The sequence below is a fragment of the Heterodontus francisci genome, chromosome 1 (genome assembly GCF_036365525.1).
Source record: "Heterodontus francisci isolate sHetFra1 chromosome 1, sHetFra1.hap1, whole genome shotgun sequence".
In the NCBI taxonomy this organism is placed as follows: Eukaryota; Metazoa; Chordata; class Chondrichthyes; order Heterodontiformes; family Heterodontidae; genus Heterodontus; species Heterodontus francisci.
In genome coordinates, this window is record NC_090371.1 from 34,567,657 (window position 1) to 34,584,482 (window position 16,826).

Below are 16,826 nucleotides of genomic sequence, written 5' to 3' on the forward strand. Positions count from 1 at the left end.
TCATGGCTTATAAACTACAACTGCTGGTCATTAAAATCTCACATGTCACACTCCCAGGATTGCAGTATTATGCCTAAATATGTAACCTATGTTATTTTATAGTAACTATTAAATTGCTAGGTATGAACTTGGTGCAGCAGTGATTCATAGAGCTAAGAGGAGTTCTTAATGTCCATGACTTGATTTCAAAACTCTGAATTGATTATAGTAAAATCTGTACAGCATCAGAATTATCATTGCAGCATCAATTCTATCCAGTGGTCATGTTCAAGTTTTAAAGAAATGCTTTTGAAGAAGACTACCTTATTCTTGAATGCAGAATTCTTTTCTCTATTACTAAAAATTCAGCTTACTAAGTGGTGCTGCATCATCTATTCAGGGTTGTCCTCCTTACCATAATTTTGAGGCTAGGTGCTTGGTCTCCAGCTTTTTCTTTCAGCCCCACCCCTTCCCATCTATCTATCCACTGCTTCACTGTCAAACTGACACGGTGATGAGGCGAAGTCAAGGGAAATGATTCTGTGCCTCAGCATATGAATCATGTCAAAGACGATCGGGGCTCAGCCATTGGTTAGTGATATTTTCAAGTGTTTAACTTGTTAAAAATAAATTGAATAAAGGCCTGTGTTTTTTCAGTAGAATGCACAAGGATGAGTGTGTTTCATTTATTTCAAAAAAGTGTTGCTGAAGCATCCTGTTCTGCACTGAACAATGTGCCTTAGTTGCAGTCTCAACAGAGCACTTCTTGCTGCGTTTGCCATTACATTTCTCAAGGCTCCTTCACAAAGACTGTTCTTCTGAATTATCAAGCAGATTCAATGAAGTAGACGTACTGAGGGGTATCAGTTTGTGATGCCATTCAACATGCACGTGCCATAGAGGAGAGGATTTATTTTTACTTGTCGCAAAGCAAATAATTAGTTAAAATTTAAGCAGTTTTTTTCCCCTCATTTGTAAGGAGGCAACTATTCCTTGAACTAGACAATTGCTACAATTTGTTTCATTTATCTTATGCTTCATGTGCTATTTACACACATGGACAAACTTCACCCGAAAGCAGTCACCAATAGAAATCCTGACTAGGATTTTTCTCATTCCTTAGCCCAGAGGAAGAGAATAGTTCAGCTAAAAATATCTGATTTAGTAACCTGGGACTTAGTGGTCCATAATGTACCTGATAATACCTTTATCTTTTGAGCAATTGGGAAACTTTGTTGCATGTTCTTTGCCATGACATATGTACCATAACCTACAATTCTCGATCATTACAATAAGAATATTTCAGAATTATGTAGTTTGCATTTCGCAACACATGCTGTGCACGGATATTGCATTTTATGCGTCAGTTTAAAGTAATGTTGAAAATATAGAGGAAGCACTAAATAGTATCAAATTAATAGATTGACTGTTGCAATAAAAAATTTATGAAAGCAGTTTATTAATTGAACTGGCTGTTTTTCAGATTTTACAAGGTGATGAGTTTGTATTTATGGGCCAAAACTGGGTGCACCTATAACCAATAACCAATTTAGCAGGGCAGAAAGCTGCCTTGATCTACATGGGCATTTCGGGCCATTGCTAAATTGGTCGTGGCCTTTCTTTTAGGTGACTCTGTTGGGCACCTGAAATGAGCGTAAGAGCTCATTTCAATAGTGAAATAAGGCTTATTTTAGACCTGCATCATTAAATTGGTCTGCATGATGCACATGCTTTGACTTGCATTTTTAGTTGCTGAGAAGCCTGACCAGTGGTCCTTTAAGAGACTGCTGGAGGCCACTCAAAAAAGGCCTAAAGTTTAAAAAATGTTGGTATTCTGTGGATTTGGCATGCTCCACGAAACACCTGTGGACCACTGTACCCCCACCACCCCTTCCAGTCCTCTGGTGGATAAAATTGGCTAGGCAAGGTGTGTAATGGTATCTGGTGCCCGTAACTTTTCTGACTTATTCTAATGAGGCCCAAATATGATTTTACTTTAGCCCTCTCTACCATTTGGAATTGTGCCCGGTTTGGGTTGCTAAGGAATTTAGGTCCAGTGGTCTCCAGTTAACATTTCCAACTGGTATCCAAGATGTACATTAGTTTTTAGACAACCTAAGTAATAGTTTTGGTTCAATAAATTCTATGTGTGTGAAATTATTTTCCTATTCCCCTTTATTGATTTCTTTTAGAATATGTATTTTCATTAGCAGTACAAGAGATCATGTGAGATTTATCTGCCCACAAATTTGCATCCTTATTGTGTGGGGAGAAAGGTTCCCTACAAACCTTCCCTACAAGTCAGGTACAGTTCATCTACTGTCAAGTCCTTGCTGTAGTACAAACTGATGTGCACATTATCTGGTTTGCTGCACTTGAAATTGCTCAAAAGTTCTTTTACTATATTACAGTTATAACTTTGCAGCAAACTATGGAGCTGGGCTGGGCTGGCCTGGCCTGGGGGAAACTTGGGACGTTGATAGGCATGCTGCAGTGAATAAGGGAGGCAAATATAGAAATAGACAAAAATAAAATTACAGGGAAATGGAGGAAGAGAGGAAATTAGTAATCAAGTAAAACAGCAGTAAATAAAGGAAAAATTTAAAAAAACTTAAGATGGAGAAAAACAGAAAAAAAAGGAAAGAATGTTGAGCAAGGAGCGGCGGGGGTGTGGAATTAAATTAAGCTGAAATAGAATTCTGGTGTCGTATATTCAAGAGATGGAAGAGTGAGTAAAGTTTAGTCGTTTGTCCTCAGCAAAGCAGAGAGAATCTGAGGGTGCACTCGAACATCATCTGCTGTCTAGTTACTTGGCGGAACTGATAGCGACTTTAAAGCAGCATTTCCAAGTCCTTAGCTGGGGGAAAAGGTGAAAGAGAATCAGATAGTCCACTGCCTACCCCTTAAATATGCTTTTGGATGCTAACATTGTTCCAGTAGAGCAGATAATACCTTTCCTGTTTGGAAAGTAAAGTTTTAAGCATATCTGTAATGGTTTTTAACTTTTATTTGAAGCAGTTATCCAAACATCCACAGACTGAATTCTGAACTAGATTTTCCATTAAAATAATGGGAAAAGTCAGGTGGCCTGATTTGTAGATTTTTCATTATTGCGGGAATGCTGAAGGTTAATGTTTTGTTGGCATTGATAGGGCTGTAGAACAGGTGTGTAACTGTTACCCTAAGCTTTAGCCATATAGTTATAGTAGCTTGGAAATGGTCAGCAGGTCTGCCAGCATCTGTGGAGAAAACAACAGTGCCAATGTTTCAGGCCAATCTTTCATTAGAATTGTCAAAAGTTAGAGATGTTTTGAGCAAGTGAAGGGGGAGAGGGTGGGGAAAAGAATAAAAGGAAAGATCTGTGATAGGGTGGAACGCAGGAAAGTTTAAATGACAGGGTTAATGGTGCAAGACCAAAGGGAGTGGTAATGGGACAAAATACAGGTCAAGAGGAGGTGTGAATGGCGGAATCTTGAACAGCCGTTATCCGGAAGCAAAAAAAAGAGAAGAAACAGAACCATCAAAGAAAAAGGGGGCAGAAGTTACAATCTGAGATTATTGAATTCTTATGTTGAGTCTGGAAGGCTGTAGAGTACTTTATTGAAAGATGAGGTGCTGTTCTTTGATCTTACGTTGACATTGCAGGAGGCCGAGGACAGAGGGGTCAGAGTGGGAGTAAAGTGCAGAATTAAAATAACAGGCAGCCGGAAACTTGGGATCAGGGTTGAGGACCGAATGGAGGTGTTCCGCAAAGTGGTCACCAAGTTTGCATTTGGTCTCCCCAGTGTCGAGGTCTCTGATCCTGCACCCACCTTTAGAATTGTACCCTTTAGTTTGTATTACTTCATACTTCACTGCATTAAATGTCATCTGCCACGTTGTTGTGACCGACCGCTTCAGTCAAAGCCCCTAATAAAAATATACGATTCTGATTGTGGTGGGAGAAACGCACTGTTAATTCAATCCCGTCCCTTCACAGATCACCTAACATATAATTTAAACTTTCTACATTAAAGAAAGACCCAGCCAAATGGCACCATCTATTAACCCCGGCATGAGGCTAACAAAACCAGTAGTCTTTAAATCAACAAATTAACTGTTTAATTAGAAAAACTAAATTCTTAAACACTAAGAAAATATAAACAACTTTTAAAAATAGAAGAAATTAGAGTCCTTGCAAATTTACACTTTCCGATGAACAATCCTCTGATTTAAAGTCCGCGCGCAATCTTCCAGGGCCTGATGAGGAAAGGAAAACAGTCCAACACCTGAAGTTTCAAACTCCCCTTTCTTCCAGCAGTGACTACAGTAGATCAACAACTCTCAACCACTTTCAATATAATCAATATGGCTTTAGAGTTTTTGAGGGATAAAAGATTGTCACAGTCTAACTTCCCTTCCTTCATTTTAATTATCAGAGATCTCTGTTTTGGCTTGACTTTTTAGAATTTTGAGAGAATAATAAATAAACAGGCTAACTTCTCTTCCATCAGTTTAAATGGGCTGAGAGCCCTTCTTTCAGGCGCTAACACACAGCTGTCTGTCCGTGTCCTCTGTTAGAACACGCTGTTTCCACTATATGCCAGTTCAAAATTAAATTGTAACAAATGTATCTCTCAATGCTCAGTCTGAGTGGCTGTATCCAAAGTAACGAGAATGCACCCTTTGAATTGCAGTCTCCGAATGGCTGTATCCAAGGCAACGAGAATGCATTCTTTGACTCAGTCTTTAGAGCTTGCTGCCTTCAAGCAGTACAGCTCTTTTTCCAGCCTTAAAGGCACATGGCATTCTTCCTGAAAAAAAATGACAGGATCATAACACCATCCATTCCACCAGCCTGTCTATGTCCTCTTGAAGTCTATCACTATCCTCCTCACAGTTTACCATACATCCAAGTTTTGTCATCTGCATATTTTTAAATTGTGTCCTGTGCACCCAAGTCTAGGTCATTAATTGGTAAGATTAATATATAAGAAAAGCAGTGGTCCTCGGACCAACCCTGGGGAATCCCACTATATACGTTCCTCCAGTCTGAGAAACAACCATTATTCACTACTCTCTGTTTCCTGTCACTCAGCCAACTCCATATCCATGCTGCCACTGTCCCTTCTATTTTGTAGGCTTCAACTTTTGCTGGCAAGCCTAATATGTGGTACTTTATCAAATGCCTTTTGGAAGTCCAGGTACACCACATCAACCTCATCGACCATCAGTGATACCCCATCAAAAAAACTCAATCAAGCTGGTTAACAAATCCATGCTAGGGTTACTTGCAAACAAGGTTCTTGCCATCTGTGACCTTATTGTGGATGATCACAGTGAGGTGACTTTGAGAAAACTTGGCTTATGCCTTTTGAACCCTTGCTCCTCCCTGAAGCCTTCCTGCCTGGTTATATTTTTCATCATCTGCCCATCCAAACTGTTATGGTGGTGGTATGGTCACTTTCACCAAATCACACCTTCATTTCTTCCCCCTACTCCTCTGACACCACGCTTCTTTAAAGACCTCACCTTGTTTCACCCACATCCAGTCTTGAATGGTGGTGGACAGTTAAATAACTAATGGGAGGCGGAGGCTCCACGATAATATCCATCCTGAATGATGGCAGAGCCCAGTACATCGGTGCAAAAGACAAGGCTGAAACATTTGCTACCATCTTCAGCAAGAAGTGCCATGGATGATCCATCTCCTCCGCCACCTGAGATTCCGAGCATCACAGATGCCAATTCAAATCACTTCACGTGGTATCAAAAATCAGCTGAATGCACTAGACACAGCAAAGGCTCTGGGTTATGACAACATCCTGGCAGTAATGCTGAAGACTTGTGCTCCAGATCTAGCCTAGCTGTCCCAGTACAGCTACAACACTGGCATCTACCCAAAACGTGTAAAAAATGTCCAGTCCACGAAAAGCAGATCAAATCCAATCTGACCAATTAACCCCCAATTAGTCGACTGTCAATCATCAGTAAAGCGAAAAAAGGTATTGTTGACAGTGCTATCAAGCGGCACTTTTTCAGCAGTAACCCGCTCACTGACTCTCAGTTTGGGTTCTGCCAGGACCACTCGGCTCCTGACCTCATTATAGTCTTGGTCCAAATGTGGACAAAAGAACTGAATTCCAGAGGTGAGGTGAGAATGACTGCCCTTGATATCAAGACAGCTTTTGACCAAGTGTGACATCAAGGAGCCCTAGCAAACTGAAGTCAATGAGATTTGGGGAAAACTCTCTACCGGCTGGAGTCATATCTAGCGCAAAGGAAGATGGTTGTGGTTGTTGGAGGCCAATCATCTCAGCCCCAGGACATTGCTGCAGGAATTCTTCAACCATCTTCAGCTGCTTCATTAATGATCTTCCCTCTATCATAAGGTCAGAAATGAGAATGTTTGCTGATGATTGCAGTGTTCCGTCCCAATTGCTGCTACTCTGATGATGAAGCAGTCTGTGCCTGCATGCAGCATCACCTGAACATCATTCAGCTTTTAAGTGGCAAGTAACATTCGCTCCATGCAAGTGTTAGGCAATAACCATCTCCAACAAGGGAGAATCTCCCAATGACATTTACTGGCATTACCATCGTTGAATCCCCCACCATCAACATCCTGGGGTTACCATTGACCAGAAACTTAACTGGACAAGTCACATAAGCACTGTGGCTTCAAGAGCGGTTAAGAGGTTGGGAATTCTGTTGCAAGTAACTCATTTCCTGACATTCCAGAGCCTGCCTGCCATCTGCAAGGCACAAGTCAAGTTTGTGATGGAATACTCCCCACTTGCCTGGATGAGTACAGCTGGCTGGGTCAAAATCCTAGAACTCCCTCCCTAACAGCACTATGGCTGTACTTACCCCACATGGACTGCAGCAGTTCAAGAAGGCAGCTCACCACCACCTTCTCGAGGACAAATAGGGATGGGCAATAAATGCTGTCCTAGCCAGCGATGCCCCCATCCCATCAATGAATCAAATAAAAGCTCCAACAACATTCAAGAAGCTCAACATCATCCAGGACAAAGCAGGCCACTTGATTGGCACCCATCCACCACTGCCGCACAATGGCAGCATTGTGCACTATTGACAAATGCACTTCAGCAACTCGCCAAGACTCCTTCGACAGCACCTTCCAAACCTGTGACCTCGTCCACCTAGAAGAACAAGGGCAGCAGGCACATGGGGACACTACCTCCTGCAAGTTCTCCTGCAAGTCTCTCACCATCCTGACTTGCAAATACATGAGCGTTCCTTTACTATCAAGATTCTGGAATTCCCTCCCTAATAGCACTATGGATGTACCTACAAGAAGGACTGCAGTGGTTCAAGGCGGTGACTAACCACCAGCTTCTCAAGGGCAATTTGCGACAGACTTGCTAGGAATGCCCACATCCTAAGAACAAATAGAAAAAAATCCTAATTTTCCACCACAATCCTTACCCCAAACTTAGCACCAAGATATCTTCTCACCCTTCCTCTTGCTGCCACTCTTCATTCTCCATGATTTGAATCTCCAACTTATCCTCATTGCCCACTCTTCTTTGATATCACTGCTCTCTCTCTCCCTCTCTCTCTCTCTCTCCACATATAAACACTAATCCACATTCACAGCTAACTCTTCAACCTTGCTATCTCATATGTTCCATCTATTCTTGTGGTCTCTGTAACAGCCAAAGCCATCTCTGACCACCTGTTTGTATTCCTCACCATCCAAGTTCCCCTACCTCCTTCCATACCCACAACGTTCTGCATCCGCCCTTGGGAATAAATCTCCAAGTTTACTTAGAACATCTGCGCTTTCAAAACAGCAACTGTCTAAATTTTGGCTCCCCATTTACCAGATACTTCTGTAACTCCAGGTTGACTTAATTACTCACTCATCACCTCCACCTCCACTATTGATGCACTGTTCCCAGTAAAATTCTTAAAATTGAACCACCCTGGTTCAGTATGCCTTTTATTTTCACTCCTTCAGTTCCAAGGAGTGCAAACTTGGGTGCACAATTGGTTTAGCCATCTATCACCTGATCTGGCTGAATTACACTAGCACTCTTGGATCTTGCTGTCCTCTACCAAAATCATTCACGATTCCAGGATTATCGTGGATGGCACCAATAAATATCCTCCAAAAGCTTTTTTCACCTCCACCCCACCTTTTAAGACCCTCTTAAAACCTCAACAGGTCTAGAAGCATCTGTGCAGAGAGAAGCAGAGTTCATGTTTCAGGTCAGTGACCTTTCATCAGTGTTCTGCACTTTGAGCATTTTCAGCACTTCTGATGTTCAGATTTCCAGCATCCGCAGTATTTTGATAAGGTTCCACATAAAAGATAAATAGGCAAGCTAAGGGCTCATGGTGTTGGGGTAATATATTAGCCTGGATAGAGAATTGGTTAACAGGAAGCAGAGAGTGGGCATAAATGGGGCATTTTCAAGTTGACAGGCAGTCAATATTGGGGTGCTGCAAGAATCAGTGCTGGGGCCACAGCTATTTACACTCTATATTAATGACTTGGATGAAGAGACATTGTAATGTATCTAAGTTTGCTGATGATACAAATCTCGGTGGAAAGGTAAGCTGCAGGGAGGATGTAGAGAGGCTGCCAAGAGATATAGATAGGTTAAGTGAGTGGGCAACAAGATGTCAAATGGAGTAAAATGTAGGGAAGTGTGAAGTTGTTCACTTGGGTCATTAAAATAGAAAAGCAGAATATATTTTAAAAGGTATGAAACTGGTAAGTGTTGACGTTCAGAGAGACTTGGGGGTACTTGTACAAGGAACGTGCAAAGTTAACATGCAGGTGTAGCAGACTATAAGGACATGGCATGTTGGCCATTATTGCAAGGGGATTGGAGTACAGGAATAAACAAGTCTTACGACAATTGTACAGGGCTTTGGTGATAACGCATCTGGAATACTGTGTGCAGTTTTGGTCTCCATATTTAAGAAAGGATATACTTGCACTGGAGGCAGTGCAGTGAAGATTTACTAAATTGGTCCCTGGGGTGAGGGGGTTGTCCTCGGGATGAGAGGCTGAGTAAATTGGGCCTATATTCAACGGAGTTCAGAAGAATGAGAGGTGATCTAATTGAGACATAAAAGATTCTGAAAGAGCTTGATAGGGTAGAAGCTGAGAGATTGTTCCAACTGGTCAGGGAATCTAGAATACGGGGGCATAGTCTCAGGATAAGGGGTCAATCATTCAGGACTGAGATGAGAAATTACTACACTCAAAGGAATTCTCTACCCCAGAGCATTGTGGATGCTCCATCATTGAGTACATTTAAGGCTGGGATATAGATTTTTGGTGTCTCAGGGAAACAAGGGATTTGGGGAGTGGCCAGAAAGTGGAATTGAAACCCAAGATCAGCCATGATCGTCTTGAATGGCGGAGCAGGCCCGATGATATGGTCTACTTCTGGTCCTATTTCTTGTGTTCTCTTAAAACATCACCTCTTTTTAGTCACCCCTCCTAAAATATTGTCCGAATTTGCTTCTGTGTAATAGCTTGGGACGTTAACATTAAAGGCACTGTATAAATGCAAATTGTTTTAACACTCCCTAAGCACTTCTACTTTGGTCCCTTTGACCTCTCCAAAAATCTCTCTAGATCTTCCTCTTTGATCTTATCTTTCGCTACCATCCTTAATTTTTCTCCTATTACCAGCACACAAAGAAAATGTTATCCTAATTTTTTTTTTTCCAGAACCTGGCTGAAGCTTCAATATAATAGCATTTGATCTGAACCTTGAAATTAATTGTTGCGTGTCCTTGGATTTATAAGATCTTATTCTGTTTGTATATAGTGCCAATGCAGTCTATGTTGAACACTTATCCATTTAGAATTTGTAAAAATGATTCATTACATTATTTCATTATTAACAGCTGTGTATGTGTAATTGTTTTCATAATTTGTAATTTAAATGTGAATTCAAAATAGAATTTGGAAATTTTTGAGTTGACGAGAGTAGTTTTAAGGGGCCTTATGTAACAGCAATATCTTAGACCTTTCATTATTCAGAATCTGGAACATCTCCCAGTTGAGGCATTGTTATATATCACATGATCAATGCCTCATTTTACATTTTTGCTTATCCAAAGAAGCCTGTCTTATTGGTTTCCCTGTTACTGATTTGATGAATCATGATGGAAGCCAGGGTGCTCATGATGGGAAAACTTATAATTATGAGTGTTAAAGAATCCTTAAGTAGTGGATGTTAAGTAAGGCATTGCTTTGATGAACAGAAAATCATATTTTACAAAGCTATTACAATTTATTATTTCTGTTATTAGTTATCCGAATTAGATATCCTAAATTGCAATGAGAGCTGCTTTCGTGCAGCTTCCTTGCTATAATTTCCTTTTTAATAATTTATCCAATTCACAACCATATTTATTAACTTAAGTAGGAAGCCTATGTGTGATTCAGTGCGAGCAACCTCACTCTCCTTTCCCATCTCTCACAAAAATACATGTTTCTACTTGCCATTTGATGGACTAGGGTGGGACTTGCTAACACAGAGAGTAGCTGAGGCAAATCGTAGAAGGGGAAGCTTGATAAGTATATGAGGAAGAAGGGAATAGATGGTTATGCTCATAGAGTTAGATAAGGAAGCATGGGAGGAGGCTCGAGTGAAGCATAGACTGTTTGGGCTGAAGGTCCTGTTTCTGTGCTGTATAATTCTATTCAAACTCATGCCCTTATCCCAGGTTCTAAAGCTAGTAACAATTTTAAAAATATCAGAATTCACTATCTATTTCTTGAACAATTTTGAATAATGTCCCTTGAGCATTCTTCAGCATAGACTATTCCTTTCTCTTCTACTTTTTTAAGCAAGGAATCGACCTTACACCAACAGTTGGTAATCCTAAGATTTTGTGTTGTTTTATACTGTATGTGGGCAGAGTTTTGTTTCCTTGTAAAATCATAGAATGGTTACAGCACAGCAGAAGGTCATTCGGCCCATTGCATTTGTTCCAGCTCTCTGCAAGAGCAACTCGCCTCGTCCCATTCCCGTCTTTTCCCCAAAGTCCTGCAATTCTTTTCTTCTCAGATAATTATCCAATTCCGTTTTGAAATCCGTGATTGAATATGCCTCCATCACACTGTCAGGCAGTACATTCCAGATCCTAACCACTCACTGTGTAAACATTTAGATTAAATAACCTCCCCCCACCCCTCACCCCAAGCAAAGTACGATTCCTTGATCAAGGAGCAAGCAGAACACCCCTGCTGATTAAATGAGCTCATTCACTGATTATCTGAATCATATGGAGCAGGAAGATCCCAAGGCTGATCAGATATTTGCTGGGTTATCTTATCTCATTCTTGGTTGGCATCCTTACATCTGCAAAAGATGATGGACACACAGCAAACAATCCATTTAGGTGCGGTGTCTTCTCTTGTTGCACCTTTGTTGATGTCTGTGAAGGCCAATCCTTGAGAGGCAGGTTCTGCCACAAGTGCTGCACCTGAAGCTGCCAAGTGACGCTGTGAGATGTTTTTGACGCTGACGCCTGTTGCCACGCTGCTGTAGCAACTGGTTGTCAGATTGTTCGCTGTGTGTCCGTCATCTTTTCGCAAATGTAAGGATGCCAACCCAGGATGAGATAAGATAACCCAGCAAATAATCTGATAAGCCTTGGGATCTTCCTGCTCCATATGGTTCAGATAATCAGTGACTGAGCTCATTTAATCAGCAGGGGTCTTGTGCTTGCTTCTTGATCAGGGAATCGTACTTTGCTTGGGGTGAGTGGTGGGGTGAGGTTATTTAATCTAAATGTTTAAACAGTGAGTGGTTAGGATCTGGAATGTACTGCCTGAGAGTGTGATGGAGGCACACCAGTCCACAGGATGTGTCACCATTTCTGTCTTTCTCCAGTTAGTGAATCCCAAGTGCGATAGTCGACATTTAGGGCCTTCATGTCACGCTTGCAAGTGTCCTTGAAGCGGAGTTTTAGGTGTCCCACTGGTCGTCTGGCCCCGGCTACCACACCATACAGAAGGTCCTTAGGTATGCGACCGTCTTTCATTCTGCGGTCATGTCCAATCCACCGAAGCCGCCTCTATTTGATTAGTGCAAACACACTTGAGAGCTCTGCCTTTGAAAGGACTGCCACATTTGTGATTTTTGTCTAGCCAGGATATACTCATATTGTGCAGCAGACAGCGAAGATGGAAATTATTGAACTTCTTTTCCTGGTAGCTGTAAGTCACCCATGTTTTATCCAGAGCAGCAGTAATTCTAAGGCAATTGGCTTATGTCTTTAAAGAGGAGAAAGGAGGCTGTTTATAATAAATTATAGAGTCATAGTCATAGAGTCACAGAGTTATACAGAATAGAAATAGGCCCTTCAGCCCATCGTGTCCATGCCGGCCATCAAGCACCTATCTGTTCTAATCCCAGCACTTAGCCAGTAGCCTTGTATGCTATGGCATTTCAAGTGCTCATCTAAATACTGCTTAAATGTTGAGGGTTCCTGCCTCTACCACCCCTTCAGGTAGTGTGTTCCAGATTCCAAACACCCTCTGGGTGAAAATATTTTCCTCAAATCCCCTCTAAACCTCCTGCCCCTTACCTTAAATCTATACCCCCTGGTTATTGACACCTCTGCTTAGGGAAGAAATTTCTTCCTATCTACCCCATCTATGCCCCTCAGAAATTTGTATACCTCTATCAGGTCTCCCCTTAGCCTCCTCTGCTCTAAGGAAAACAACCCTAGCCTTTTCAGTCTCTCTTCATAGCTGAAATGCTCCAGCCCAGGCAACATCCTGGTGAATCTCCTCTGCACCCCCTCCAGTGCAATCACATCCTTCCTATAGTGTGGCGACCAGAACTGTACACTACAGCTGTGGCCTAACTAGTGTTTTATACAGCTCCATCATAACCTCCCTGCTCCTATAATCTATGCCTCGGCTAATAAAGGCAAGTATCCCATATGTCTTCCTAATCACCTTATCTACCTGTGCTGCTGCTTTCAATGATCTATGGACAAATAGACCAAGGTCCCTCTGACCCTCTGTACTTCCTGTGGTCCTACCATCCATTGTATAATTCCGTTGCCTTGTTAGTCCTCCCAAAATGCACTACCTCACACTTCTCAGGATTAAATACCATTTGCCACTGCTCTGCCCATCTTACCAGCCCATCCATATCATCCTGTATTCTAAGGCTTTCCTCCTCACTCTCCAATTTCGTGTCATCTGTGAACTTACTAATCATATCTCGTATATTTACATCGAAATCATTAATGTACACTACAAACTGCAAGGGTCCCAGCACCGATCCCTGCAGTGCATCACTGGTCACAGGCTTCCAATCGCAAAAACAACCCTTTGCCTCCTGCCGCTATGCCAATTTTGGATCCAAATTGCCCTGGATCCCCTGGGCTCTTACCTTCTTAACCAATCTCCCATGTGGGACCTTATCAAAAGCCTTACTTAAATCCATGTAGACTACATCAACTGCCTTACCTCATCTACATATCTAGTCACCTCCTCGAAAAATTCATGAGATCATATTAGACATGATCTCCCCCTGACAAAGCCATGCTGGCTATCCTTGATTAATTAATTATGTTCAAGTATCGTTCAAGTCTTTGAGAGCTAGTTTTTTTTCCAAACTAAATGCTTTAAGCAAATTTACAGCATCCCGCAGTGTGCCTTATTAATTAAATCATAAATGTAATGATTCATGCCAACATGACTGACTAATATTTATATGATTCTTGAATGACGTTATATGCAAACCAAGCACCACTTTGCTTTCGTGTAAAAGGTGTAAAGGAAAAGCATATCACTTTTTCATTTGCAGAAACACAGTGGCGCAGTGGTTAGCACTGCAGCCTCCCAGCTCCAGCGACCCGGGTTCATTTCTGGGTGCTGCCTGTGCGGAGTTTGCCGGTTCTCCCTGTGACTACGTGGGTTTCCGCCGGGTGCTCCGGTTTCCTCCCACAGCCAAAGACTTGCGGTTTGATAGGTAAATTGACCATTGTAAATTGCCCCGAGTGTAGGTAGGGGGTAGGAGAATTGAGGGAAGGTGGGAATGTGGTAGGGAATATGGGATTACTGTTGGATTAGTATAAATGGATGGTTGACTCGGTGGGCCGAAGGGCCTGTTTCAGTGCTGTATCTAAAAAAAAAAACACCCATTTTTGTTTCAGCCGAAATAATATTTGATAGGCCTCCATTGCTTCAAATCTGAACAGTATTCACACTGTTGTTCTGCCAAGAAAAAAATCTATAAAAACAGAATTATTCAGTCAAAAGTACATTGAAATTATATTGACCAGAAAACATGCATTTTATAGCTGGAAATTTGGTAATGGATTGCACCCTGACGTTGAGCAGTGAGATGGTTTGTGCTCAGTCTCCATATACATTCAGACCATTCAAATAATTTGTCAGTCCTGTTTTCTTGGGCGGCTGTCTAAAACAGGTGTTGGGTCGCTTGCATATGTTAATTAGGGATCTGTCACCTATTGAAGAACCTATTTATGATGGGCTGAGCAGGTGTCAGTCCTGTCCTGCTCAGAATTCTTCATCGCCCTGTGGCTGCCAACAAGCAGCTTCTTTAAAAATAATAAATAAAGAAACCTTTCTGTGGAGCCGGGCGACAAGTGTATGCTCTGACTCAACAGTCATTGCGGTCTCCCCTCCACCTTCAGAGCATATCTTCTGATGAGCTGCCAGTGAGGCAAGTGGCTCAACATTCAGCATCTTTGATGTGCAAGCTGTCCGTTGAGGCCTGATCGGCATTTGTAGCTCATGCATCAACCATTAGTAAGCCCTAATTTCAGTCCTGCCATTTGGGGCATATGCTATCTGTGTTGCACCAAGTCAGTTCTTAAACAAGGTCCCAAACTAATTTCTGTTTTGATCACTTATACTTGAATTAGCTGAATGCGAGACATGACTGAGTAGATCAGTTATTCATTGAAGGGTGAACTGTTGAACTATTGTTTTGAGAGTATCAGTATGAAATTAAGCTTTGATATGATTTATATTCAAACTGGCCAGTCACAACAAAATCAGACGATTCATTTTTGAATAAAATTACTTATGTAAGTTAAATATTTTTAAAGCAAAATAATTTTTTCTGCTTCAGTCAGGCTGTTTATTTTTGTGTACGTTCCTTTAATAATTTATAGAAGGATTTTGCATCTTTAAATTGTTGGTACTGATACTGTGGTGTTTTAACATTAGTTTATTAAGGTCCTTACTGAGGCTCCATACAACATTTGATGTTAATTGAACTGTCTTGTCCATATGATACAGTTGTGTATTTATGTTCATAATCTACATTCTGAGTAGTAATATCTTTTCATTACAGATGAAATGCCCATTATAGCAGTAATGGTGGCCCTCTCATCACTGTTAGTCATCGTATTTATTATAATAGTCCTTTATATGCTGAGGTAAGTGACTATTAATAATTTAAGCTTACAAGCATGTTCATTGTACTGCTACATAGATCAAGTAAAACATCTTTTTGCACCTTTGATCCTTCTTATTCATAAATGTCACATTTCCATTAATTTGTCTTTATACATTCTCTTCACTGCTTTTTCCACAGTTAGTGTAAAATAACTCCTGACATAATTATTCTGTAGCATTTCCTCTGATTCCTGTTCATGTCTGTTTTAGTAAACTTGTACACGATTGCCCTGCATATGGTTAAATTTGAGACGCATACTAAGTTGGCTGAATAACAGGAAGCAGAGAGTAATGGTGAATAGTTGCTTTTTTCAGACTGGAGGAAGCTTTCCAGTGGTGTTCCCCAGGGGTTGGTACTCGGAACATTTTCTTGATATATATTAATGACTTCGACTTGGTGTACTGGGCACAGCTTTAAAGCACAACACAAAACTTGGCAATATAGTTAACTGTGAGGATAGTGATTATACTTCAAGAAGACATAGACAGGCTGGTGGAATGGGCAGACATGTGGCAGATGCAATTGAATGCAGAGACAGGCGAAGTGATACATTTTGTAGGAAGAACGAGAAGAGACAATATAAATTCAAGGGCGCAATTCTTGACAGTGCAGGAATGGAAAGACCTGGGGTATATGTGCATAAATGGTTGAAGGTTGCAGGGCAGGATGCCATAGTGGTTAATAAGCCATTCGGGATCTTGAGCTTTATAAATAGAGGTGTAAAGTACAAAAGCAAGGAAGGTAAAGTGCTTTATAAAATGCTGGTTTGGCCTCAACTGGAGTATTGTGTCCAGTTCTGGGCACTGCACTTTAGGAAGGATGTGAAAACTTTAGAGAAGGTGCAGAAAAGTTTTACGGGAATGTTTCCAGGGATGAGAGACTTCAGTTACCTGGATAGATTTGAGAAGCTGGGCTGTTCTCCTTATAGAAGAGAAGGTTGATGGGAGTTTTGATGGAGGCGTTCAACATCATGAGGGTTCTGGACAGAATGGATAAGAAGAAACTGTTCCCATTGGCACAAGGTTTGAGAACCAGAGGACATAGATTTGCAGTCATTGGCAAAAGAACCAAAGAGGAAATGAGGAAAAACCTTTTTATGCAGCGAGTGGTTAGGATCTGGAATGCACTGCCTGGGAGTGTAGTGAAGATCAATTCAGTCATAGTTTTCAAAAGGGAAACCTTTGTGGGGCTATGGGAAAAGGGTGGGGGAGTGGGACTAACGGATTTGCTCTTGCAACGAGCCAGCATGGCCTCGATGGGCCGAAGGCGTACTTCTGTGCTGTGCTAAATAATGAGATATCAATACTGAGCAACTAGGCAATGGGATTGGTAGCTATTCTGTAGTGAAAAGTCTTAGCATGCAGCTATTTTCAAAAGCCTGTAGATGATTACTTCTATATAACAAAATTGGAATGAGAG

The 16,826-nt window shown here is 41.4% G+C and overlaps 1 protein-coding gene across 3 annotated transcripts in view; it reads left to right on the plus strand.

Annotated features, from left to right (window-relative positions):
- The window catches only part of LOC137368716 (receptor-type tyrosine-protein phosphatase alpha-like), a 315,891-nt gene that overhangs the window by 160,254 nt on the left and 138,811 nt on the right, over nucleotides 1-16,826 (plus strand). For all 3 annotated transcript variants that reach the window (XM_068028891.1, XM_068028900.1, XM_068028908.1), the window contains one exon: nucleotides 15,303-15,387. In XM_068028891.1, coding sequence (XP_067884992.1) covers nucleotides 15,303-15,387 — 85 coding nt within the window. The remainder of the gene's footprint in view (nucleotides 1-15,302; nucleotides 15,388-16,826) is intronic.